The sequence below is a fragment of the Mytilus californianus genome, unplaced genomic scaffold (assembly GCF_021869535.1).
Source record: "Mytilus californianus isolate M0D057914Y unplaced genomic scaffold, xbMytCali1.0.p SCAF_1, whole genome shotgun sequence".
NCBI lineage: Eukaryota > Metazoa > Mollusca > Bivalvia > Mytilida > Mytilidae > Mytilus > Mytilus californianus.
In genome coordinates, this window is record NW_026262581.1 from 131,219,070 (window position 1) to 131,244,627 (window position 25,558).

General features: G+C 32.7%; 1 protein-coding gene and 1 long non-coding RNA gene across 2 annotated transcripts; both read right to left on the reverse strand.

Annotated features, from left to right (window-relative positions):
- Positions 1 to 1,236: 1,236 nt before the first annotated feature.
- On the reverse strand, positions 1,237 to 24,332 carry LOC127734385 (asparagine synthetase domain-containing protein 1-like). The gene is made up of 14 exons (XM_052244227.1): positions 24,150 to 24,332; positions 21,599 to 21,676; positions 16,587 to 16,784; positions 16,241 to 16,363; positions 15,226 to 15,345; positions 13,764 to 14,809; positions 12,661 to 12,747; positions 11,604 to 11,709; positions 9,383 to 9,417; positions 8,839 to 8,983; positions 8,245 to 8,312; positions 7,734 to 7,817; positions 7,329 to 7,419; positions 1,237 to 5,631 (listed from the first exon to the last, which is right to left on the reverse strand). Exons 2-14 carry the CDS (start codon positions 21,656 to 21,658, stop codon positions 5,446 to 5,448), a joined length of 2,349 nt encoding a protein of 782 aa, XP_052100187.1. The 5' UTR covers positions 21,659 to 21,676; positions 24,150 to 24,332; the 3' UTR covers positions 1,237 to 5,445.
- LOC127734412 (uncharacterized) lies at positions 16,941 to 19,196 on the reverse strand. Its single transcript, XR_007997551.1, has 2 exons — positions 18,708 to 19,196; positions 16,941 to 18,397 (listed from the first exon to the last, which is right to left on the reverse strand). It is a non-coding gene; the product is annotated as an uncharacterized LOC127734412 (long non-coding RNA).
- Positions 24,333 to 25,558: the final 1,226 nt, after the last annotated feature.

The following is a 25,558-nucleotide window of genomic DNA, read 5'->3' on the forward strand; positions in this document are numbered from 1 at the left end:
ATGTAGTGTGAGTTACTGGTCACTTAAATATACCCCCACTCTTGATTTTAACTGAAAGGAAATACATATGCATGTTTTACCAAACAATGTGGAAGCAGAAAACTAAAAGAAGATAAGGAAATCTTTTTGCTTACTATTATTAAACTTGGTATAAAATAAAAAGAAGCTATCATGTGTGCTTCCTGAGAAAAATGCATCAAAACTTTCTTATATATGCATCAATGTAATGAACATACATGTTGCATGTGGCAATCAGAGGAAGATAAATGATGGATCTGAAAATGTGTCCCATGGTATCTTACCAATATGAAGCTTGATGCAAAATATCAAGAAGCTGATTTGTATGTGCTAAACAAAAATGTTTAAAAAAAGTGTTACAAATGGACACACAGATTGACGGAATGACAGATGGAGTTAAACTAGTATTACCCCACTTGTTGGAGCAAAGTTATAATAAAAAGATGATCAGATATAAAACATGGTTTTGGACATTTCCAAAGATAATAGTGAGGAATATTACATATACATCTAAACACCTTAACACAACTTTACTTTTAACTGTAAACAGCATAATACAACATTTCTTATAACTGTAAACAGCATAACACAACAGTACATATACCTGTTAACAACATGACATATACATTATATGTACATGTAAGGGAGCTACCATTTGATTTTTAATGGGAGCTAGGATGAAATTTGAAAAAAAGGCAGGACAGGAGTTTTAGTAAAAAAAAAAGGCAGCATGATCAACTTGGCCAAAAAAAAAAGGCAGGATGACAATTTATGTAAAAAAAAGTCAGGATAAACTAATAAAAAAAAAGGCAGGACTGAATAGAGTGAAAAATAAAAAGGCAGGACAGAGATTACAACTAAAAAAAAATGCATTTTTCATCCTAGCACCAAAAAATCAAATGGTAGCTCCCTAAATAGCATAACTCAACATTGCATAAACATGATAACGGCATGATTCAACAACGTACATATTAAAATCATGACATAACATAAAATTACATTGACATATTAACAATGTGACACATCATTACATATACATGTAAACAGAAATAACATAACCTATGCATGTAAACAGCTCGACACAGCATATACATGTAAACAGCTTGACACAGCATATACATGTAAACTGTTAGCATGAATTAACATTATATATGGATGTAAAACAACTTGGTACAACATTACATATACATGTAAACAAACTGACTCAACAAAGACACAAAGTAGTGATCTAAGAGTACAAGTGGGAAAAGTTTTACCTTGTCAATACCAAAATATAAGTATCGACAGGATGAAAAACAATATTGTGTAAATAATAAAATAGCTGTACATATGTATTAAACTATCAAAAATAAAATCAATGTTAGTACCAAATAAAGACAATATTCAAAGATTTTACTACAATGTTTAATTAATCACCTTTAAGAATAAGTTTATTCAAGGGACAATATTGTAAGTTCCAAGCTATTTAAAGCTATAAACATAACTGTAAAAATGTTGATGTGAAATTGCATTTATAAGATTTCTACATGTACAGCAAAGCTTTCAAATCAAATCTTTGCATCTATGAAAGAAATTTTAGTAGAGGTTTCAAGTAATTCAAACTTAATAATGTACATAGAATATTTATTAAAATCTTAAATATTTCTAGCTGTTATGAACACAAACATAGGGAACTAGTTGGGCAATATACACATCTTAAAAGGGCCCAAAGGAACATCACTGTAGCAATAAGAAAACAGGAACAAAAAAATACTCTCTTTTGTCTTAAATTTTAATAGAGATTCCCATGTGAAACTGAAATATAAAATCAAGAAAAGAACAGTTCTAGCTGTTCATAGATTTGTTTAAAGTCAGTTCCATGAGGTAAATTTCTGCAGTGTATAAGGATATTCTTGGTAATTGAAAGTACAAATTTCATCAAGTTTACAGTAAGTTTTATTAAACAGACTGATCATAAGACTATATGTTGACTTCTAGATGTCTTTTAATCTTCTTTTGTGTTGATGATTTGCTACTGACAGATATGTACCCAATAGTATCCTTTTCATATTCAGTAGACACTAGACGGCAGATTGACACAGGATACAAGTTTGAAATAATAACCCTAACCTCACTCTAACCAAAGACATAGCATATGGCGCTAGACCACCCATTGACACAGCCTACAGTGCTACAGTATAATTTAATAATTGCTAATTTACTCATTAATAGTGCGCTATATGTACTGGGAACAATTTGTTCTGTATATGTATACTCCAGTTGATCCAAAATATCTTACTTTATTGTATCAGTGTTAGAAAGTGACGACAAGATGTAGTGTGAGTTACTGGTCACTTAAATATACCCCCACTCTTGATTTTAACTGAAAGGAAATACATATGCATGTTTTACCAAACAATGTGGAAGCAGAAAACTAAAAGAAGATAAGGAAATCTTTTTGCTTACTATTATTAAACTTGGTATAAAATAAAAAGAAGCTATCATGTGTGCTTCCTGAGAAAAATGCATCAAAACTTTCTTATATATGCATCAATGTAATGAACATACATGTTGCATGTGGCAATCAGAGGAAGATAAATGATGGATCTGAAAATGTGTCCCATGGTATCTTACCAATATGAAGCTTGATGCAAAATATCAAGAAGCTGATTTGTATGTGCTAAACAAAAATGTTTAAAAAAAGTGTTACAAATGGACACACAGATTGACGGAATGACAGATGGAGTTAAACTAGTATTACCCCACTTGTTGGAGCAAAGTTATAATAAAAAGATGATCAGATATAAAACATGGTTTTGGACATTTCCAAAGATAATAGTGAGGAATATTACATATACATCTAAACACCTTAACACAACTTTACTTTTAACTGTAAACAGCATAATACAACATTTCTTATAACTGTAAACAGCATAACACAACAGTACATATACCTGTTAACAACATGACATATACATTATATGTACATGTAAGGGAGCTACCATTTGATTTTTAATGGGAGCTAGGATGAAATTTGAAAAAAAGGCAGGACAGGAGTTTTAGTAAAAAAAAAAGGCAGCATGATCAACTTGGCCAAAAAAAAAAGGCAGGATGACAATTTATGTAAAAAAAAGTCAGGATAAACTAATAAAAAAAAAGGCAGGACTGAATAGAGTGAAAAATAAAAAGGCAGGACAGAGATTACAACTAAAAAAAAATGCATTTTTCATCCTAGCACCAAAAAATCAAATGGTAGCTCCCTAAATAGCATAACTCAACATTGCATAAACATGATAACGGCATGATTCAACAACGTACATATTAAAATCATGACATAACATAAAATTACATTGACATATTAACAATGTGACACATCATTACATATACATGTAAACAGAAATAACATAACCTATGCATGTAAACAGCTCGACACAGCATATACATGTAAACAGCTTGACACAGCATATACATGTAAACTGTTAGCATGAATTAACATTATATATGGATGTAAAACAACTTGGTACAACATTACATATACATGTAAACAAACTGACTCAACATTACATATCTAAACAACATGACTCAACATTACATTTACATGTAAACAGCGTACTGTGGATTCATTCATTTTTCGTGGGTATCAATTTTCATGGATTGAGGAAAAATTATGTTTTTGTGGATATTTGATTTCATGGTCTTGCCAAAGCCTGCATACAAGCATATAAAAAATTTGTACATCGTCGAACATTAAAATTTTTGGTTCAACTATACCCCAATTTTGAATAATAATGAATCCATAGTAACAATAACTCAATATTACGAACATCACATTGACATCTTCAATTTGGATGTCGTGGCACATGCTGGCGGTGGCGATCCCTAGCCTGGTCAAACCAAAGACTTAAAAATTTGTATTTACTGCTTTTCCACTAAAAACAGAACATTAAGTAGTAAGAGCAAAGACTGGTCATCTCAGGGTCAGAATAATGTGTCTGGGTAGGGTGACATGTCTTCCTGCAGAGTATTACCTTGTGAACTGGCACATTAAAAATCTAGCTAAGCATGTCATTCTACTAAAAAGGAGGGTTTACATTTGTAGGACTCTAAAGTGCGATGGTACTCTAATGTGCGACAGTCATGCTAAAGTGCGATGGTCTACGCAAAAGTGCCACGGTGGTAAACGCTAAAGTGCGATGGTTGTTTGTTTTTTAAGTGCAATTATATGACACGCTAAAGTGCGATGGTGTAACGCGCTAAAGTGCGATGGTGTAACACGCTAAAGTGCGATGGTGTAACGCGTTAAAGTGCGATGGTGTAACACGCTAAAGTGCGATGATGTAACGCGCTAAAGTGCGATGGTGTAACGGAAATGTTGTTCAGTCAAAGGTTTCTGTTTTTTGCTGTGTTTCTGTTAGTTTTTCGTTTATTGTTTTATTTATAAATTAAGCCGTTGTCTTTCTCTTTTGAATTGTTTTACACTGGTCATTGTGTGGCCTTATATAACTTCCTATGTGGCATCGGCCAAAACTCCACGTTGAAGGCCGTACGGTTATTAGTTGCAAACATCATTTGATGTTGGGTGAATAGTTGTCTCATTGAAAATTATACCACATCTTCTTATTTTTATTTAATGTACAATAGTTATTAAAAAAGTGAAATGGTTACATTGCAGAAGCCAGTATGTACTTTATGAACCTGTTTCAAGCCAGGAACCTGTAATTCAGTGGTAGTCGTTTGTTGCTGTATATTTTCTTTCGTTTATTGTTTTGTATATAAATCAGGATGTAATTTTTCTTGTTTGAATTATTTTACACTGGTCATTTCAAGGCCCTTTTGTAAACACAAACTAGCCAAATCAAGTTAACCACTTCCAGCACCGACCAAAACTGTTCCGGGTGCTAGGGATCATTTTTTTTTCCTTTTTTCCTTGTCTAATAAAAACCATGGACAAATATTCTGTTTTTCCGGCATGTCCATTTTTGTTTGTACAAACTGCTTGTAATGTCAGAATGCTGTTTAACGTTGCTTAACGTTGCTAACTTTCTGACTTTCATGAACAAACTCACTTTCGTGGAAAAACGCGCTTTAGCATATTGAGGCATCAGAATTTAGCGTGTTCTACTGAACAGCACACACCATCACATTTTAGCGTACCAAACCATCGCACCTTAGCGTATACCATCGCACTTTAGCGTGACCATCGCGTTTTAGCGCCCCCATCGCACTTTAGAGTCCTACATATTTAAATGGCATTATCGTGTTCTTGTCCTGACTATATCTTTTATTTGCCACTGGACATTAAACAGTCATTCATCATCACCATCAATTTGGATGTTGATCAACGAATGTAATTATTTTGTTATTTTAAATAATGATTCTGAAATTTTTTTTTATTGTAAATGATTGTCATCAACAACCTTTAATAAATGCACAAGTAGAAGATAATTTTTATTTCATATTTAATCTTTGACATTTGTCCGATCCTTTCTCTTTGTTGTTCTCAGTTTTTGCTATCCTAGATCCAAACTGTATTGCTCTCTTAGGGAATGTAGCAGTTTTGACTAGTCCTAGTTTCATGGCACATAAACGTAGCAGAAGTTTTTCTCCAACACCTCTGGGTAAAGACAAATCTGCCTAGAAAAAAACCAATACGAGACATTAGTTACAGGGCTTCCAAAAAATATTTGAGCCAGCCAGACATTTTTTTTGTCTTATCCCGATTTTAATCCCTTCAGACTTTGTAACAAAAAGCAACCATAGTAATCAGTTGGGCATCATCTAAATTTGTGATTGACACAAAAACGATATTTGACTTGATTTTTTAAATAAATTCGTTGTTCTGGCGTTAACTGTTAAATTAACAGTGCACATTTCGAAATTCGAAGTGTGCAACATCAGCGTACTAATATCTGCCATAGACTCTTTATTTGTGCAAAATTACGCTGTCAATAACCAAACAGTAAATAAATATTGTGAAACCAGTTTTACAAGTTAGTTCAATAATATGTTTTCATGTTGTAGGTGTGCTTGGTTTGTCAATTTCATTTCAATCAATTACCTCTGATCATTTATAACTAGATTGTTTACATGTGTAATTCTATAGAACATCATGATATAATCGATTTAAAAAAAAAATTTCATATCCTCAATTATATATGTATAGAAGTTTATAAAAAGGACAAACCAGCCAATTTAACCGCTGAAATTTAAGAAAATAAACTTAATAGACTGATCAATGTCCGGTACAAAAAAGGTTAATTTCAGTTGTCAGGGAACTAATTAACCTTGATTGTAATGAGAGGGTATTAAAGTAGGGCTTGTTTTGATAGTAATTATTTGTCATGTCACTTATATGACCGGAAATGTGTGGCTGTTTAAGGCAAAAGGTCATGTCAAAAAGATCCCATAAACTTCAATTTTTTTTCTATGTTAAAATGTCCGTTTCAGCCTTGTCACAAGAAGTCATTTATATAATTTACCGGACAAGTCAGAACAATATGACCGTTTTGAAAGCCCTGATTAGTTGTTTATATAATCAAACAATGTCCATACATTGCTTACAGATGTGTTAGTATACATTAATATTTTGATATAAAATTATGAATTAATTTACAACTATACAATCAGTTGTCTGTATATCCTATTACCGAGCAGATGGTGAAATTATTTCATGTTTTTTTTCTATTTTCTGCAAAGTGATAATACATCATGTCTTGTTAATTACAATTCTTAATTAACTAGTCAATTAAGATCAGAGACGCACCTGTTATGTACACGGTTTGAACTCACAACTACAGTATTAACAGGCTAGTGATGCTGTAGATGAACTACTTAGACCTGGACCAGAAAACTTCATTTTGCATCATATAGTATATACTTTTATTTTAATGGGGTTAATATTTCAATATGGGTGACTAAATGTGGTATCACAATCAGAAAAAAATTGTTACTGAACATTGTCATATAAAAAATTATTTCCTATCTTTCAAATATGACCTAAAGAGTTTTGATAAATGCACTGTTTTCTCCAAAGAAGTGCATTTTCTAACTGTGAGAAGTTTGGAAGAAGTTCTCAAAGAATATAATTTTAGATCTGTTATTGTAATGTCTTACCTAATACTGTATAGGAAATTGTAGAAACGTATCATATAGATATGAAGGTGTATGGAACTATGTAATACCATTTACTGTATAGGAAACTGCAGAAACAAATCATATAGATATGAAGGTGTATGGAACTATGTAATACCATTTACTGTATAATGTTTTAATTTCAGAGAATTATGAAGTACCTTATATTGTTCACGGAGTTGCAGAAATTTAAGTCATACCTTATATTGTATAGGTAGCTTTTGCAAATAGTTGACAACATTCTCATCAATGAATGGAAACCTTGATTCTTTACCGTGGTCAGTTATAATTCTGAAATAAGCATAAATTAGAAATTAATCTAAAAAAGTGAAAGATAGTTTTCTCTTTGATCTGATAAATTTGCAGGCTGAAAGTAAACATTCAAGGAATACCTGAAATTTATTGTTACTGACAGCTGACAGCATAATATTGTGTGGTCATGCAAATAATGCTTATTGATAGGTATATACATTTCATTTAGAGGGTAAAACATATTGTGAATTTATAATACCTGTTATAATGGTTTGACAATTGTGTTCAGTGAAACAGAAAGGGAAAAGAACGCTGTATATACTCACATTTCTACCTATATAAAATAAATTTACCTATCATCTCTTCCCAGATTTCTGGCTGATATTCTGTTCACCTCCATTTCTATTTCTTCAAGTAATCCTTCCCATCCATGTTCCCTAAAATTTAACAAGAATTCTTGATCAGTTAGCCACCCATATATATGAGGACATCATCACTATATTCAGATTCTATACAATAGAAATTGAAATATCAATTGACTTTAACAAATCATTCTTCCTACCACACCTAGTCCGAAATGTTCAAATAATTTGAAAATTTAAAACTCACTCAGTGTGATAGACGGTCGATACCTACTACTGTGGATTCATTATTATTTCTGGGATAATCTTTTCATGGATTTTGGGTAAAGGTGTACTAGAAATGGGAGTTTTCAACAAAGTACAAATTTCTTAAGACTTGTTTGTAGAATTTATCAAAACCACAAAATACAGGTTAAATCTTAATAATCCATTCCACCAAAACAGCAGCATAAAATTTCAAAAGACAAAGTAATAAATATTTAACTACTCAGTGAAGACTTACATGAATTTTCCTCTATGTCTTGAATAGCCAGCAAGTTGTTCATCAGCACCCATACCACATAATATTACCTACAACATAAACAATTCATCTTAAACAAGTTTTACAACATAAACAAATGTAATTCATCTTAAACAAGTTTTACAACACAAAGAAAATGTAATTTATTCAAGACCAGTTTTACAACATAACAAATAATAATTGATTCAAGACCAGTTTTAAAACATTACAAAAAGTAATTGATCGAAGACCAATTTTACAACAATACAAAATATATTTGATGGAAGATCAGTTTTACACAATACAAAATATAATTGATGGAAGATCAGTTTTACACAATACAAAATATAATTGATGGAAGATCAGTTTTACAAAATGTAATTAATCAAACCAAAGATTTACATCATAACAAAATGCAATTGATCCAAGACAAGTTTTACAGCAAAACTTAATATAATTGATCCAAAAAAAAATTTAATAAATCAAAATTTAAAAGTACTAATGGCTATGTCGGGAGTGCCCTATTTTTTAACTGTAGTACCTGGATTTCCATTTACCTTAGCAGTGCTTCTGTTATTTACCTTAGAATCTCCTTACCTTAGCAGTACTTCTGTAAGCCTTCCCAGCCTGTTTAGTATTACCCAGAATTCCACAACCTCTGGAAGCAAACCACACAGCACAACCTATGCTATCATCTAATACTGTCTCTAATGGATATAATAAATGTTGTATATGGTTAGACCTGAAAAAGTGAAATACAAAAAAGAAAAAGTTTAATAATTACTTTTGAAAAGTGTCAATGATATACAATATGTAGAGTTTGTGTGCTGAGATGCCTTTAAGCTAATGCTCTATGATAATAATTTACTTAGTATGATGAAAGTCTTTGAGATCAAGGTCTTCATACAAGTAACATAATTTTGGTTTTTTATAGTTTCATCAAATACCTTTGATGATATGTCTACCTTTCCAAAGCACAGAATGTCTCTCAATATTTCTTGTTTGGATTACGGTTAAATATTGTCTTCCCATCTGCCCATCTCTGATCATTTTGAGTTATCTTATATTTCTCTGAGTGGACTTTTGATTGTAAATTCAATATCCTTCTAAGTCATGACTCAGTTAAAATTTAGTATCTAACCTTAGTTCTTGAAGCTCTTTTATGGATACATTCACCTGGGAAAAAAAAAGTTCAATTATTTATGAGTTATTCTGGAAAAGTTGACTGTAGACAGAAATTACATATTTTCTTCAAGGACTATGACATAATGCTCCCAATGTTTTTTTCTAATTTCTGGTTATGAGCATTCCTAATGACAGTTTATTGATATGCTATAATCTGGTAAGCTAAACTTTGATTTAAAGTAAACTAGACATCATTGAGATGGGAGCCATCTCTGTGGGCCTCCCTGTGAATAACGTGTGGTAAAAAATTTGTATCTTTACCATAGGACATGGGGTTGTCAACTGAAACCAAAGTTTTTGACCTTGACCTTTGACCTAGGAAGTTGTACATACATTATGACACACTCTCTGGTGTTGGTTAATATTAGGGATGTCAACTCTGTGAATATTTACTAATCGATTACTCGTTGGATTTACCGAGCGATACTCGAGTACTCGCTCTGTAAAACTTTTACAAAATGGAAACACAATATTATACACATTTTATGTATTGTGGGTCGTTGTATTATGATTGTAAAACCCTCAACATTATATTGATTATTACCTAGGACTAGATAATAGTCCAAGGAAATTTATATCATAATTAATAGCTCATTTTCTACATATACTAATTATGTAAACTGGTAATAATCTAATCAAGTAATTAATTTATATATATATATAGAAAAATTATTACTCAAACAACAGTATTTGGGAACCTTAAAAAACACATTTAATGATCAACAAAGGGGTGATGATTAGAACTTACTGATGCCATTTATCATTTTCTGAAGGTCGATACAGGGTGCAACGAATTTGTTCTTATTTAAAAATGTTATCTTGTCAACTTTTTCTGGGATGTAGCGATTTCTCAAATTTGTTAGGTAACTAACAGTCCTGCTGATGAAAATATATGCTATAACGGTAGAGAGGTGGGGAAGTGACTAAGATTACCTAAAAGTGTAAGCCTTTGGAAAATGCTCTTGTCATTATATATCCTACATATACCTTTAAATTTTAAATGACAGTTAAACGCAAACATTTGAATCGTATTTTAATTTTGATCAATTTTGATTAATATATAATTTCCCGGGAGGCGCTCTCAATAAAAAAATTTTTTGGTTAAATTAAAGAAAGCAAGAACATTCTAACAGGAAACCGATGTGTCGAGTATCATTTTGGTAATCGATACTCGGTACTACCGAGCGATACTCGAGTACTCGTTGACATCCCTAGTTAATATACATGTCAAGTATAAACTTTGAAATCATAACCGCTCTTAAGATATAGAGTGGACACGAATTTTATCATAGGACATGGGGTTGTCAACTGAAACCAAAGTTTATGACCTAGGAAGTTGTACATACATTATGACACACCCTCAGGTGTTGGTTAATATACATTTCAAGTATAAACTTTGAAATCATAACCGTTCTCAAGATATAGAGCGGACATGATTTTTACCATAGGACATGGGGTTGTCAACTTAAACCAAAGTTTTTGACCTTGACCTTCGACCTAGGAAGTTGTACAAACATTATGAAACACCCTCTGGTGTTGGTTAATATACATGTCAAGTATAAAGTATGAAATTATAACGGTTCTCTAAATATAGAGCAGACACAATTTGTTACGGACGGACAGACTGATCGCTATAAGGCAAATGCCATTCGGGGGGGCTCTAATAAGTAAATAATGTATCAACAAAATAAGTCACTGCAAATAAAAGATAAAAAAGTAAAACAGGAATATGTAACCATGCCCCACTCGCACTATCACATTTTCAGTTAATCCCTATATTATGTTCATAACCCTAATTTGTCATATGTTTTAAAAAAAAATTCCATCATTATGATCATGTAATAAGTAACAACTTTACAAACTCCTAGTTAACTACCTTAAATAAAATCTGTGACCTGATTGGGGACAGATGAATGGACAAATGGATTGGACTAACAGTTAGACACACAGACCAGAAAATATAATGCTCTTTCTACTATCCTTGACTGGGCATACTAAATCATACTTTACTTTTTAATCAAACCTTTGAGATCAAAATTAGAGGTTTTAATATAGAACTATATTTTCAAATATATACATAATGTCTGCTTTCAGCATACTGACTCCTGCAATAATGAAAGTAAAACATTGCTTGTTATATTTTCCATCTTTTTCAGTTTGACTCCATATACTCATACCTCAATAAAATTCCATTTTCTGTTTGGATTTAGTTCCTGTAAAGCTGTATAACCTGTTACCCTGTCTGGTACATTCCAGTTGGTTGTTATAGTTTCTGTCTTGGGCCTGTAATGTAATTCTAGCAATTAGAATTATAATTGGAAAAGAAATGATATGTGGAAGATACATATTAAATAAGTGTCTCACAAAATCAATATACCAAATGAACAGCACTTATACTGCTTTTCTTGATAGTTACTGATAGGTCTTCAATGTTAATGAAACAGCTTATTCCTCACAGCAAGATCAAAATGGCCACTTATTTTGACTTAAGAATGTTTGCTTCAGATATTCAAAATAACAATTTTTCACAATTGATGTCTTTTTAAAATAGAATGTGTATTACATGTATATCAGAATAATGGTATAACAAATATAGGTCTGTGTGCTTATTTTTGAAATACTAGTTTGGTTTTTTTTTTGTGTTTAGTGTAGAAGTAATAACAAGAATTTGAAAATATTTGTATGAATGTTGTTAGGGTATATTTAGAGTATAGGACATCATGATTTCAATATCAGCAGGTTAAACACTTTGAGCCGGCTTTATTCTACTGCTTGCATTCTTTGGCATAGAAAAACCTCTTATTTTTTCCTTGTACATGTTTTTATGTTGTGTGTTATACTGGTATTATAGAATGAAGTATCATTTCTGTACTGAATTAAAGGTACATATTTCTATGTAACTTGTTATTGCACTGACCAAGATCAAAATTGGTGGGGGGTGGGGTTTGATTGTTTAAACAATATTTAATACCAACCATATATTCACATGATTGTCCAAAGTTAGGGACTTCATAGCAATTGTCTTGACTATAAATTTATTCAAAACTATACTATACTCCTTGTAGACATATTGTAAACACATTTGCCTTATGATGCTTACTATAGGTTAACCTCTACATCTTTTTGTGTCATCAAGTCACTGTCTCACTGATTTATAACCCATATCTTCTTATATCAGTATTTGGAATGTTAAATACTAACATATCTGAATATCTAACAATTAATATTGTTTACCTTTCACCTTTCTTCTTCTGTGGAGACTTTGCCTTTTGTTCAAAGGCAACATTCATTAAATCCACTGGTTCATCTTCAGGCAAACATCTGAAAAATGTCAAAAAGGAAACATTTACTAAATCAAGGTGACATCATATGCAAAACACCTGAAAGATGGACATGATTCATAAAATATGGCACATTCGCTGGACAAGTCTGGAATAAATTCAACAGACATAACATCTGATGCCAACATCAAATTATAAAAGACAACCACTGGCAATATTCCTGACTTGGGCAAGCACATATACATGTGTTGAGGTTTTACTAGTTAAGTTAAGCACTTTTCAACTGATTTTTATAGTATGTTCTTATGTTGTGCTGTAACACCACTGTCCCAGGTTAGGGGAGGGTTGAGTGCTCATAAACATGTTTAACCCTGCCACATTCTTTATGTTCCTGTCCCAAGTCAGGAACCTGTAGTTCAGTGGTTCTTGTCTGTCATATTTGTTTTTCTAAATTGTTTTGTTATAAATTAGGCCATTAGTTTTCTCAATTGAATTGTTTCATATTCTTCATGTCAGGGCCTATTAAAGCCGACTATACGGTATGCTTTCATTGTTGAAGGCTGTACGTTTGCTTATATTTGCTTACATCCACTTCATTTGAACTTTGTTGGATAGTTGTCTCATTGGCAATCATAACACATCTCCTTATTTTTATTTTAGTACTCAATCTTCCTATTATCATTTTAATCAAGGAAAAGATCGTTTGACATTTTATCAATAAAATCCAATGATCCACAACACTTCTTTTATTAATTATACAGAAATAAAGTTCAATTGAAGGTAAAACTTATCACTAATGCAAATTCTAAACCTAACACTTCTGTCCAAGGCAATATTAACCTTTAGCCTTATCTGATGTGTCTCTCCCACACAGACATGTCAGATTCAACATTTCCATTCGTGCAGCATAAAAAAATGGGAGGTGAAAATTTCCTGGGATTTTTTTTTGTTCTGCAAAGATGTGTATGATTGCAATTGTATACTTTCTTTCCCTTGTTCAGAAATTAAATGACATGAATGAAAAGCAGTAATTCTTCCATTATAAAGTATTTTTACCTATCAATCAGAGCAGTGATTACAGTAGAATCTATCCCTCCAGAAAATAACACAGCTACCCTAGCATTGCCAACTATCTCTGAAATTGAACAAGAACTTGCAACATGAGGTAGACTGTCTTTAGTGCTATCCTTTATGTCAGGTTTCTTATCTTTTGCATTTACTGGTAATAAATTATCCTCTGCAGTTTTACATGGAAGTGTTTCATTCCTGTTAGATTCTGACTTACATGGATTTTCTAAATGAACATTGTCTATTAAACATGTAACTCTATCACAATTACCCTCTTTTCCCAAACAACATTCACACTCATTATTACTTGAATGGCTTTGTGTTACAGAAGTCTTTTGACACATTTCAGAACTTCCATCAGCATACTGCAAAGTTTCCATTCTTTGGCAGTGAACACCTGAATTTCTGGTCCTAGGTAAATCCACTTGATTATATACACGTAAAGTAACAGCTTTTAACAAAACATCCATTAGTTGATCTGATAATTTGTTCATCAATGCATCAGTCTGTAAGACATTTTCTAGATATGATTTTGGATCTATAATATCCTCTAGTATTTGTACATTAACTTTTTTCTTATTCCCTGTAGATACATGAGAAGAACTTGGTATAGCAGCTCTTTCAGGGACAGAACTGGATTCTGGCATAGCTATTGCTTCATGGACACAGCCAGATGATTCTGATATATTATGCTTTTTAGAAACAAAACTAGAAATGCTTTCCTCATCTAGTACTGATTTAGTTATTAATTCATTAGCATCAGTGCTAAGATTTTTGCTGGGTGATCTTATAATGCATTGTAATTGTTTATTTAATTTAGGTATTGACATAGGTACCACTTGTGCCTCTTCGAATTGGAAATCAAAATTTGGAGCTAGAGTAAATGGTATACAGAAATGATGAGGTTCAGATGATCTGACCAGGACAGTTGTCCCTGGCCAAACTGCCTCATCCCTAGGATACATTGTCATGGTAATAACATCACTGCATACATGCATGGAAAATAATCCAACTGATGGCACTTCTTGAAATTCCTGAAACAGAACAGATATGAGTCTTTTACTCACCATGGGATATTTTGAAATGTAACTGATATTAAACTTATAATACATAGTTCAGTTTTCAAATGTAGATTTTCATTCTTTGTCAATAGTATTATTATCTGAGTGATTTCAAGAAACTTTAGACTGGAACAAGTTTTGAACCCTAACTTTGATAGTACTTTGAAAGGTAGAGGTTTAACAACCCTTAAGACCACTCAGCCCTAAAGTTTTATGACTAATAGTCCATTGTAATCCCTAAATCATTTATGTATGATGGGACCACCATCCTTTATACAATTTTGTTTGATTTTACATAAAATCAATTGTACCACCATGCTTTAAAATCTACAATCCTACAAAACTTTATCAATTATAAGAAAACACTGAATACTGAGGTTAACTCCTACATAATCACTTATCCTGACAGATGACAGCAAAAACACATCATCAACAGTCTGTGGGAGGTGCCATAATAAACTCCTCCTTCCAAACATATCTCTTCCAAAATACAGAGTCTGTGTTGCATTCTAAAATATAGGTATATCATTTTGAGCTTGGTAACATACCTGGAACAATAGCAGCATAAATAATAAACAGCTGCACCATGAGCGCATGATACGCCCGTTTTTTTACGAATAAAGTTCAATAACTTCTCAATGTCATATCAGAAATTTGTGAAAAGCTAAAGGGAGGTTATCTTAATTGATATAAACCAAAGTTTAATGAAAACTGCTCAAAGCACTTAAAAGGTATTGTCCGAAAACTAGAAAATCACTCCTTTTTTATGAATAAAATCCCATAACTCGGAAGTGTAAAATTTAAAATTTACAAAAATTGAAAGGGAGCTTACATCAATAGATATAAACAATTCTCCAAAGTTTCATAAGAACTGCTGAAAGCATTTTTGAGTTATTGTCCGAAAACTGGAAAATCCCCTTTTTTTTTAATGAATAAAACTCCATAACTTGGAAACATAAAATCTAAAATTTATAAAAATCAAAAGGGAGCTCATGTCAATAGATATAAACAATTGACCAAAGTTTCTTGCAAATTGGTAAGCATTTCTGGGTTATTGTCGGAAAACTGGAAAATCCCCCCTCTTTTTCAATGAATAAAACCCCATAACTCAGAAATGTAAAATCTAAATTTTATAAAAAAATGAAAGGGAGCTCACATCAATAGATATGAACAATTCACCAAAGTTTTATGCAAATTGGTTGAAGCGTTTTTGAGTTAATGTCCGACATGTCGACGACGGACGGACAACGGTATACCATAATACGTCCCGTAAACGAGCGTATAAAAATTAATTCAAAATTTCATGCTCATTCACAATTGAAAAATTTCATCCCGTCTGTTACTACATAACTGTAAGTTACATGAAACTTCATGAGTTTTGACTTTTTACTTTCTTCAAATTACCTGCCAATATATAAATGACCAGGGTCCTTCTACAGTTGCCATGGTTTTCAGTATATGTTTTGGTGATGCATCTTTTGTTAGCAATTGCAGTAAAATCTCAGTATCATTCTCTTCTTCTCTAATCTAAAATTACAAAAATAATATATTTCATCTTTAAAATCAAAAATTCTTAGAATGTAAGAAAACATTATTTCATTATCAACAAAATACCTTGACATAGCTTTCAGTTCCAGTGCATCATTAAGTTGTCTTTTTCTCTTCTGTAGTGCAATTATAACTGAATCATGTTGTTTTCTTTTATTAAGTTTTGCTTTGGGTTTTTAACTGTATCTATTCATATACTCACTTGTATTCCACCAAATATTTCCCCATTCCACAAAAGTAGGTCACCATTCTGATGTTGAAGAGGTTGTGATGTGAGTTGACCTCTAAGATGAAGGACATGGCCTGTCAAGGTCAATACATGTTTGTCTGATATTGTAACCTCCTTTGTGTTAGATGAATCTGGTCCTCTGTGACGAATTTGTCCATACTTCATACAATGCTACAATTATTGTTGAAAACTTCTGTTAACCTTCCCTATGTTGCAAAAATACCCATTATATACCAGTAGTTGTTTTAAATAATAAATTTTTAATATATATATCATGCTACAGCTATGATAGACTTTTTTTAGTAGCATTGCAATTTAATAAAAAAAAATAAAATGCTCCGCAGGGCGCAGCTTGATACGACCGCAGAGGTCGAACCCTGAACAGTTGGGGCAAGTATGGACACAACATTCAAGCTTGATACAGCTTTGCATTTGGATTGTGATTAAATATTTGACACAGCATAGGTTTCTGACACAGAATGAATGTGGTCTAAGAACTTAAAAATTTTAAATTGGACATTCACCTATTATGGTCTAATATCCAAAATCTAAATAAATGGTTAGATTCAGCATATCAAAGAACCCCAAGAATTCAATTTTTGATGAAATCAAACAAAGTTTAATTTTGGACCCTTTTGACCTCAATGTGGACAAAGTTGATAACGGAGACCAAAAATCAAACATCTAAATACATGGTTAGATTCAGCATATCAAAGAACCCCATATATTCAATTTTTGTTGAAATCAAACAAAGTTTAATTTTGGATCCCGATTTGGACCAACTTGAAAACTGGGCCCATATTCAAAAATCTAAATACGTGTTTAGATTCAGCATATCAAAGAACCCTAAGAATTCAATTTTTGTTAAAATCAAACTAAGTTTTATTTTGGACCCTTTGGACCTTAATGTAGACCAATTTGAAAACGGAACCAAAAATTGAGAATCTAAATACACGGTTAGATTCGGCATATCAAAGAACCCCAATAATTCAATTTTTGATGAAATCAAACAAAGTTTAATTTTGGACCCTTTGGACCTCAATGTAGACCAATTTAAAAACGGGGCCCAAAACCCAAAATCTAAATACACGGTTAGATTCAGCATATTAAAGAACCCCAAGAATTCAAGAATAAAACCCCATTGAAATTGGTCAAGAAATAAGCAATTTATACGAAGTATCTTCTTTTGCACAATACTGTGCAATTAAATATTTCTTGCTATTGCGCAATACTGTACAATTGACAATTTCTTGCTATTGCGCAATATTGTGCTATTGGATATTTCTTGCTATTGCGCAATACTGTGCAATTGAAGATTTCTTGCTATTGCGCAATACTGTGCATTTGAAGATTTCTTGCTATTGTGCAATACTGTGCAATTGAAAATTTCTTGCTATTGCACAATACTTATTATATAATAATTTACACATCCTGTTTGGTGTGTATCTCCTACCATATCATTATTATTTGCTATTAAATATAAATCAGAAATAACCAACTTAAAATGGAAAATTTTAAAAGAAAAAAAAAAGGAAAAAAAAAATCCCCCCCCCAATTTTTTTGAACCCCCTTATGATTCATCACCCCCAAACTTAATCCTCACCTTCCCTTTGTGGTATGGTACCTTGCAGTACAATTTCAGAGAGATCCATACACTTGAACACAAGTTATTGTCTGGAAACTAGAAAAATGTGTTTTTTGGCCCCTTTTTGGCCCCAAATTCCTAAACGTTTAGGGCAATTACCCCCAAACTCAAACCCAGCTTTCCCTTTGTGATATGGAACCTTGTAGTACAATTTCAGAAAGATCCATACACTTACACACAAGTTATTGTCCTGAAACTAGAAAAATGCTTGTTTTTTGCCCCTTTTTGGCCCCTAATTCCTAAAATATTGAGGCAATTACCCCCATCATCAATCCCAGCCTTCCCTTTGTGGTATGGTACCTTGCAGTACAATTTCAGAGAGATCCATACACTTGAACACAAGTTATTGTCTGGAAACTAGAAAAATGCTTATTTTTGGCCCCCAATTCCTAAATGTTTCGGCAATTACCCCCAAACTCAATTCCAGCTTTCCCTTTATGATATGGAACCCTGTAGTACAATTTCAGAAAGATCCATACACTTACACACAAGTTATTGTCATGAAACTAGAAAAATGCTTGTTTTTTGCCCCTTTTTTGGCCCCTAATTCCTAAAATTTTGAGGCAATTACCCCCAAAATCAATCCAAGCATTCCTTTTGTGATATGGAACCTTGTGGTACAATGTCAGAGAGATCCATACACTAACACACAAGTTATGTCTGGAAGTTACAAAAATGCTTATTTTTGGCCCCTTTTTGGCCCCTTATTCCTTTACTGTTGGTACCATAACCCCCAAAATCAATCCCAACCTTCCTTTTGTGGTATTGAACCTTGTGGTAAAATTTCATAGAGATCCATTCACTTAAACTAAAGTTAGAGTGCGAAAACCAATGTGTCTTCAAACGACGCCGGACGACGCCAGACGACGACGACGCCAACGTCATACCAATATACGACCACAAAAATTTTTTTGCAGTCGTATAAAAATTAGATTTTATAAATTGTGTAAAATGCAGACAATGATGACACACATACTTTCTTGTATGTTAAATTGAGTCTGTTTAAATGGTATTTAATAACAACAGTGGACACACTTAAATGTCTTGCCTGCTTTACTGGTCATGATTGAATTTATGTTGAAATTCTTTAAGACATCTTTTTTTCAACATTATCAATGATCCATGTAAATGAGGTCAAGGTCAGACGAACCCTGCTGTCAACCTATCCTGTATTACAGTTTTTAAATTAACAGTCAATAAATTGCTTCGCCGAGTGCAGCTGGATACCACCGCAGAGGTCCAACCCTGAACAGTTGGGGCAAAAATGGACACAATATTCGCGCTTGATACAGGTCTGAATTTGGATTGTAATTCAACATTTGACACATAATAGGTTTCTGACACACAATAACTGTAGTCAAAGAACTTAGAATTGGTTATATGATTTGAATTTATATTCAATTTTTTGCTTTCGTGCAATACACTATGCTGTTGTGAATTGACCCCCCCCCCCCCCCAAATTTTTTTTTTACACCCCCCCCCCCCCCCCCCCCTCTTCTTTTTCAAAAAATATTTGAAGAAATTTTCTTTTTGATTTCTGAAATCTTGAGGAGAAAAAATTGTCACCCCCCACCACCAATTATCCCCCCCCCCCTTTTTTCCAAAAAAAAATTCTTTCCCTCAAGACATGGTCATAATCTCAATTCAAATTTCCAATGGAGTTTGCAACCATAATAACCCATTTAAATACATCATAAAAGTCTTAAAATAGAAAATGACATACATAATCATAGCTAAAATTGATTTACCTTAATCAGCATTTTTTAAATTATTAAAATAGTAACTTCTAAAAATGAATTGACAGCTAATCACCTCAAGACAATACAACATTTCTTAATGCATAATTTAAAAGCAGTGTAAGGGAGGTAATTCAAAGTTGTGTTTGAATTACCTCCCTTATACTGTAATTTGTACTTAAGTAATTGTCCATTAACCAGGACACCCTTGTTTTTTCTCACTTTTTTGCCACTAATTCCTAAACGGTTTGAGCCATAACCTTCCAAAGCCAATCCTAACCATCCCTTTGTGGTATGGAAACTTCTGGTATAATTTCAGAGAGATCCATACACTGTTCCACAAGTTATTGTCATGAAACTAGAAAAATGCTTATTTGGGGCCCTTTTTGGCCCCTAATTCCTACACTGTTAGGCCATAACCCCCAAAATCAATCCCAACCTTCCTTTTGTGGTTATAAACCTTGTGTTTAAATTTCATAGATTTCTATTTACTATTCTAACATGACGTTCTTCAAACGCTTTGAATACACACCCGTGGTAAAATATGAATATATTTTTTGGGCTGTTCCGATCGTACTCCCGCTTCATATGCTTTATATATGAGCTACCCGACGTCATAGAACGATGGCGTAAGAATATAAGCATTTTACGGGAAAATACACGCTTGTGAAACTGAAAATCATCACAACAAGGAAACGTAAACAAACGATGCTAAAATGTGTTATATAAGCCATTTTTTTTTTACATATAAGACATATAAATACAATTATCATTTAGATTCATCCAAACCTATCTAAATATGTCATTGTAAATAGTTTAAACATGCCATTTATTCAGTTTGCTCCGTTCTTTTACATCAATCTAATAGTGCAATTATTTATGGGAACGGCAAATAATGCCTTCATCTAGAGCGCTACGATCCAAAATAATTGTCGTATTTGTCCTATTAGAATCGAAATAATTCATGGGGGCTTGAATATATCTTGATTTTACCACAGGTTGTCCCTTTATGCCGATATTTTACCCCTCACTATCGCTCAGGGTAAAATATTTGTCATAAAGGGCCAACCCGTGGTAAAATCACGATATATTCAAGCCCCCATGAATTATTTCTTAAATACTAAAGTTATTGTCCAGAAACCAAATGTCTTCGGTCGACGACGTGATACCAATATACGACCGAAAATTTTTTTGCGGCAACTCCAATAAGGCGTCTCCTGGTGATTTTACCAATGGAAAGTAGGTAGATCTTGGTATCTGAATGTTTACCCCCCTCCTGTCAGGTTTTCTCTTCTTATAATTTTTGAGATATAAGACAATTACATGTACTTGCATTTTACCACTATGTTCTATTTTTAGCTGTTAATGAATCATATTTAGATATAATACACAAACGTATCATCAAGAGAGACACCCTAATGATCAATTATGTGAAGTTTGAATTGGTTCAGTAGTTTGAGAGAAGAAGATCTTCAAAAACACTTATGACAGAAGGATGATGGACACCAAATGATTACAAAAACTCATCATGGGCTTTAGCTGGCCAAATGAGCCAAAATGCATTATGAAAAAAGTCTGGAAACAATAATTTTTTATAACTTAACCTTAGGATCACTGTAATCTTTCTCATTTCTTTCTATCAACAAACAACATATACCACACATTTCTGTAGTTTATTCAATCTAAAATATAAAGATAAGAAATCAGAATAAAATTGTCACAAAAATGTATCATAACAAAGTTTTAAATTAACATGTTTCTGTATTCAAACAAAAAATGGGTGCCTCCTACTTGTTACAATAGACTCTCTTTTTCATTAGAAAAAGCAAAATTTCAATTCATCAAGGTAAATGGTCTGTTCCTTTTGAATTGTACAATTATGGCAAGTGTACTGGCAAATCGTATAGCATAATCATTTCAGCAGAGTTGGTTTAGAGTGGATAGTTGCACTTATGTAAAGATTGAAAGTAAAGCCATGTAACCAGTGTTCTCCCCAGGGCCTTTTAGCATCATGGTAATGTGATGCTATCTGCATTGATTTTCTTATAGATTGTGTTTAATATGGATGTGATGCTATTATCTTTAGAAACAAGATGGTATTTCAAATTTCCCTGTTTACCAGGATGCTATATGAAATATTTGAGGAGAACACTGATGTAACATGTGTAAGATGTTTAAAAATAATTAATTCAATTGTGAATACCAAATTGGATGAAGAAAAAGTCCATTTTAGAAATAATGAATCACACAATCTAATTTGAGCTTTTGATTTTGCCATTTGATAAAGGACTTTCCATTTTGAATTTTCCTTGGAGTTCGGTATTTTTGTTATTTTTCTTTTTTCTAGAATAATGAAAAGTAAAACCAAAATTATATGTAAGATGTTTACAATAGTATTATGTAACCACATGCAAATTGACATAGACCTTGTTTGTACCATGAGAATATCAATCAAGAGAACTATTTTTGCTTCTGATGTATTTTCTGACTGTTCAGTAAATTAATCTTACTGTTGTGTACAAGGTGTTTACAGATACATTTCAATTTTGTGTAATAGGAAATGTCCATGTTCTACAATCTGACTCCATTCAATTTTTGAAGAAAAAAACACATTTGATCAATCTCAGAAAAAGAAACAATCCACTGAAGTTTCAAAAATGATTATTTGTTTAATTATTTTGACAAAAAGCATTCATATGCTTTCCAATTACATGTAAGTACAAATTTGTCAAGAAAACAACAACAACAGAAGTCAAATTAGGACCAAATAAACAAATAGATTTCATAAAATTCTGCATTTGAAACACAGTGGCGTAGCTTTACCCTTATTTCTAGTGAGGCAAACAATTTGAGGCTTGGGAGTCAAAGCCTCAGCCCATTTCAAAGACCATGATGCGGATATGGAAAATGGACTTTTAACAGGTCAATGGCAATCTGGTGTTGCAAAAAAGTTTTCAGAATTTACAAATGCAAAAAGTTGTATTTTATACAGTTTTGATTGATTGATTGATGTTTGCCTAACATCAATTGACAAATATTCCAACCATATTTAGGAAACGAGGGAGGGGGGGGAGTGTATGATTGATTAATACAAGCACACAGTTATTGTCTATGAACAAATCCAGGTTTGTGTACTTTTTTGCATAAAGGTGAAAATTCAGGACAGACCATGACTAAAACAAATATAACTGACAAAATCATGACAACCAACCACTATCAACCTTTTGTACAGATTTGGGGATTTTAATGTTCATTAATGTTTAAGGTCAACATTGCCTTGTAACTTTATACGTTTACTTGATGCATGAATACATTATGGCTGGCCGAACTATGAAGTCTGACACAAATAAATGAAGATACATGTGAGTGGAAAGAGGAGCATAGTTGGTTCTCATAGGAACATGCCTAGCCATTTCTGTTCAAAGCCACGTCCACCAAACATTTTACCAAAAGCAATAAGAAATAAATATCATGTCAGTTGCACAGTTCTGACCGCTTGTTTGAATCAGATTTACTTTGTTTTGAATCAGATTTATTTACAAAGTATAATTTGTCCATTCCTTAAACAAGAAATTTGTGTCTACCTTTGTAATTCTTATGAAACAATGTTGGGACTAGTTGGTGAGTTAGTGTTATAGTTCACAATGAGGACTTTTTATGTTAAAAAAAAGGGCAGAGAAGTCAAATTTTTGGAAGCATTTTCACTCAATACTATTAATGGAATACATGTTCTATGTTTTATCTCTTTTTATCTTCTCTTTTTTTTTCAGGGTAAAAAATTTGGTGAGGCTTTTGCCTCATTGGATCAAGGGAAGCTACAGCTCTGATTCAGAGGATAAAGAAGTGCAGTCTGGAGAACCCTGGATACCTTGCTATATGATACAATGCTGGCCAGTACATGTACTTGTGTAGGTCTGGTAAGTGCGTTTTTTTTATGTCGCATAACAACACAGACTTGAATGTTATGTTAACAATATGCTATGACACTATGTCAAGATAAAAGTTTTGAATACTTGAAAACAGTGACATGTATATTGAATGTATGACAAAAATCAATAACAGCAACAAATGTAAAAATCTGGCTTTTGTCTGTTTGTTCAGAAAATAAAATTGTGTGCAGCCAAGATGTTATTGTTTATTTCTGTCAAATCTTACACATGTTCAGAAAGGTACAGTTCATTTGCTGTTTTTTTTATGCCTAAACTGTACGGTTTCAATCGTCATATAAATCACTGTAAAATCTGTGAGATGTTTTGCGTTTTTTTTTTTTTTCTTTTTTTCCCTGCTGTTCGTTTCAAATAGAGAAGGGGACGGAAACTTGTAAAGTGTGTTTGAAAATCTGTTGATCGGTGAAGTGTTTATTTTACAATTTATGGACAACCTGTTACCCGTGAAGTGTTTATTTTCCACTTTACGGACAACCATGTTGCCAAAATTTTCCGTACGTAAAATAGTATCTGGAATGTTTCAGGATATTTTACTTATTGTTTTCTTTTAAATAAGGTACTTTGTTCATTTTCTACTTCTCCATGTGCACTTCTTCGATAATCAATAACGCCAATGATTACGTATTCTCCCGGTCCGACACTGTCCGCCTTTTTGACCGTAACCCGAATAATTTAGTCGTTATATTCCGTAGACTGGTTCTCTGTCCTTTATCTGTTTGGCTCTGACAGATATAACAAAGGTATATGTTGCAAGGGAGAGGACCAGCCTATTATATTCCGCTGATCTACGAAGGCTACATTACGTGTGGTAGAAAATCGGACACGGAAAGGGCTTGAATTATTCGAGTTATTGTACATGAGAAAGCCTCCGGAGATGGAGAGGAGTTGACCGGTTTGTAACCAGTGGCTAGCAAAGATAAGGTACATGGGCCAGTGCACATTTTTATTTTATTGTATTATGTATTAATGATATTTTTAATTAAATGTCTTGGTAGTTTCTGTATGACTTCATACAGGAAATTCTTAGGACGAATGATAAGAAGCTAGCATTATCTTTTCACTTCACGTTCGCTTTATAGATTACCCAGACTACGCTGCTCAGATTACTGGAAGACTGGCGTAAACCTAGACAAAAAAAAATATACAGCTGTAGTTCTTATGGATTTATCAAAAGCTTTCGACTGTTTATCTCATGATATTTTATTAGATAACTTATTAACATATGGTGTTTCCCCACATTCTGTATCTTTGTTAGAATCATATCTTTCCATCTATCCAAATTCATCAAAATATGTTATCATCTGAAGAAATCGTCAAGTTACTTGGAATTGATATTGATTACCAACTAAAATTTGATGCACATATAAGTTACTTGTGTAGAAAAGCATCACAAAAGCTGAATGTTCACAAGAGAATTGGATCCTATCTAACCAGATTGAATAAACTTACAATTTTGCATACTTTCATTTTGAGTAATTTTAATTTTTGCCCTTTGGCTTGGCATTTTTGTACAGAGAAAAGCTCAAAAAAATTAGAAAAAAATACAAGAGAGAGCATTAAGATTCGTCTATGACGACTTTTTATCATCCTCTGAAACTCTTCTCGAGAACGCAAAGG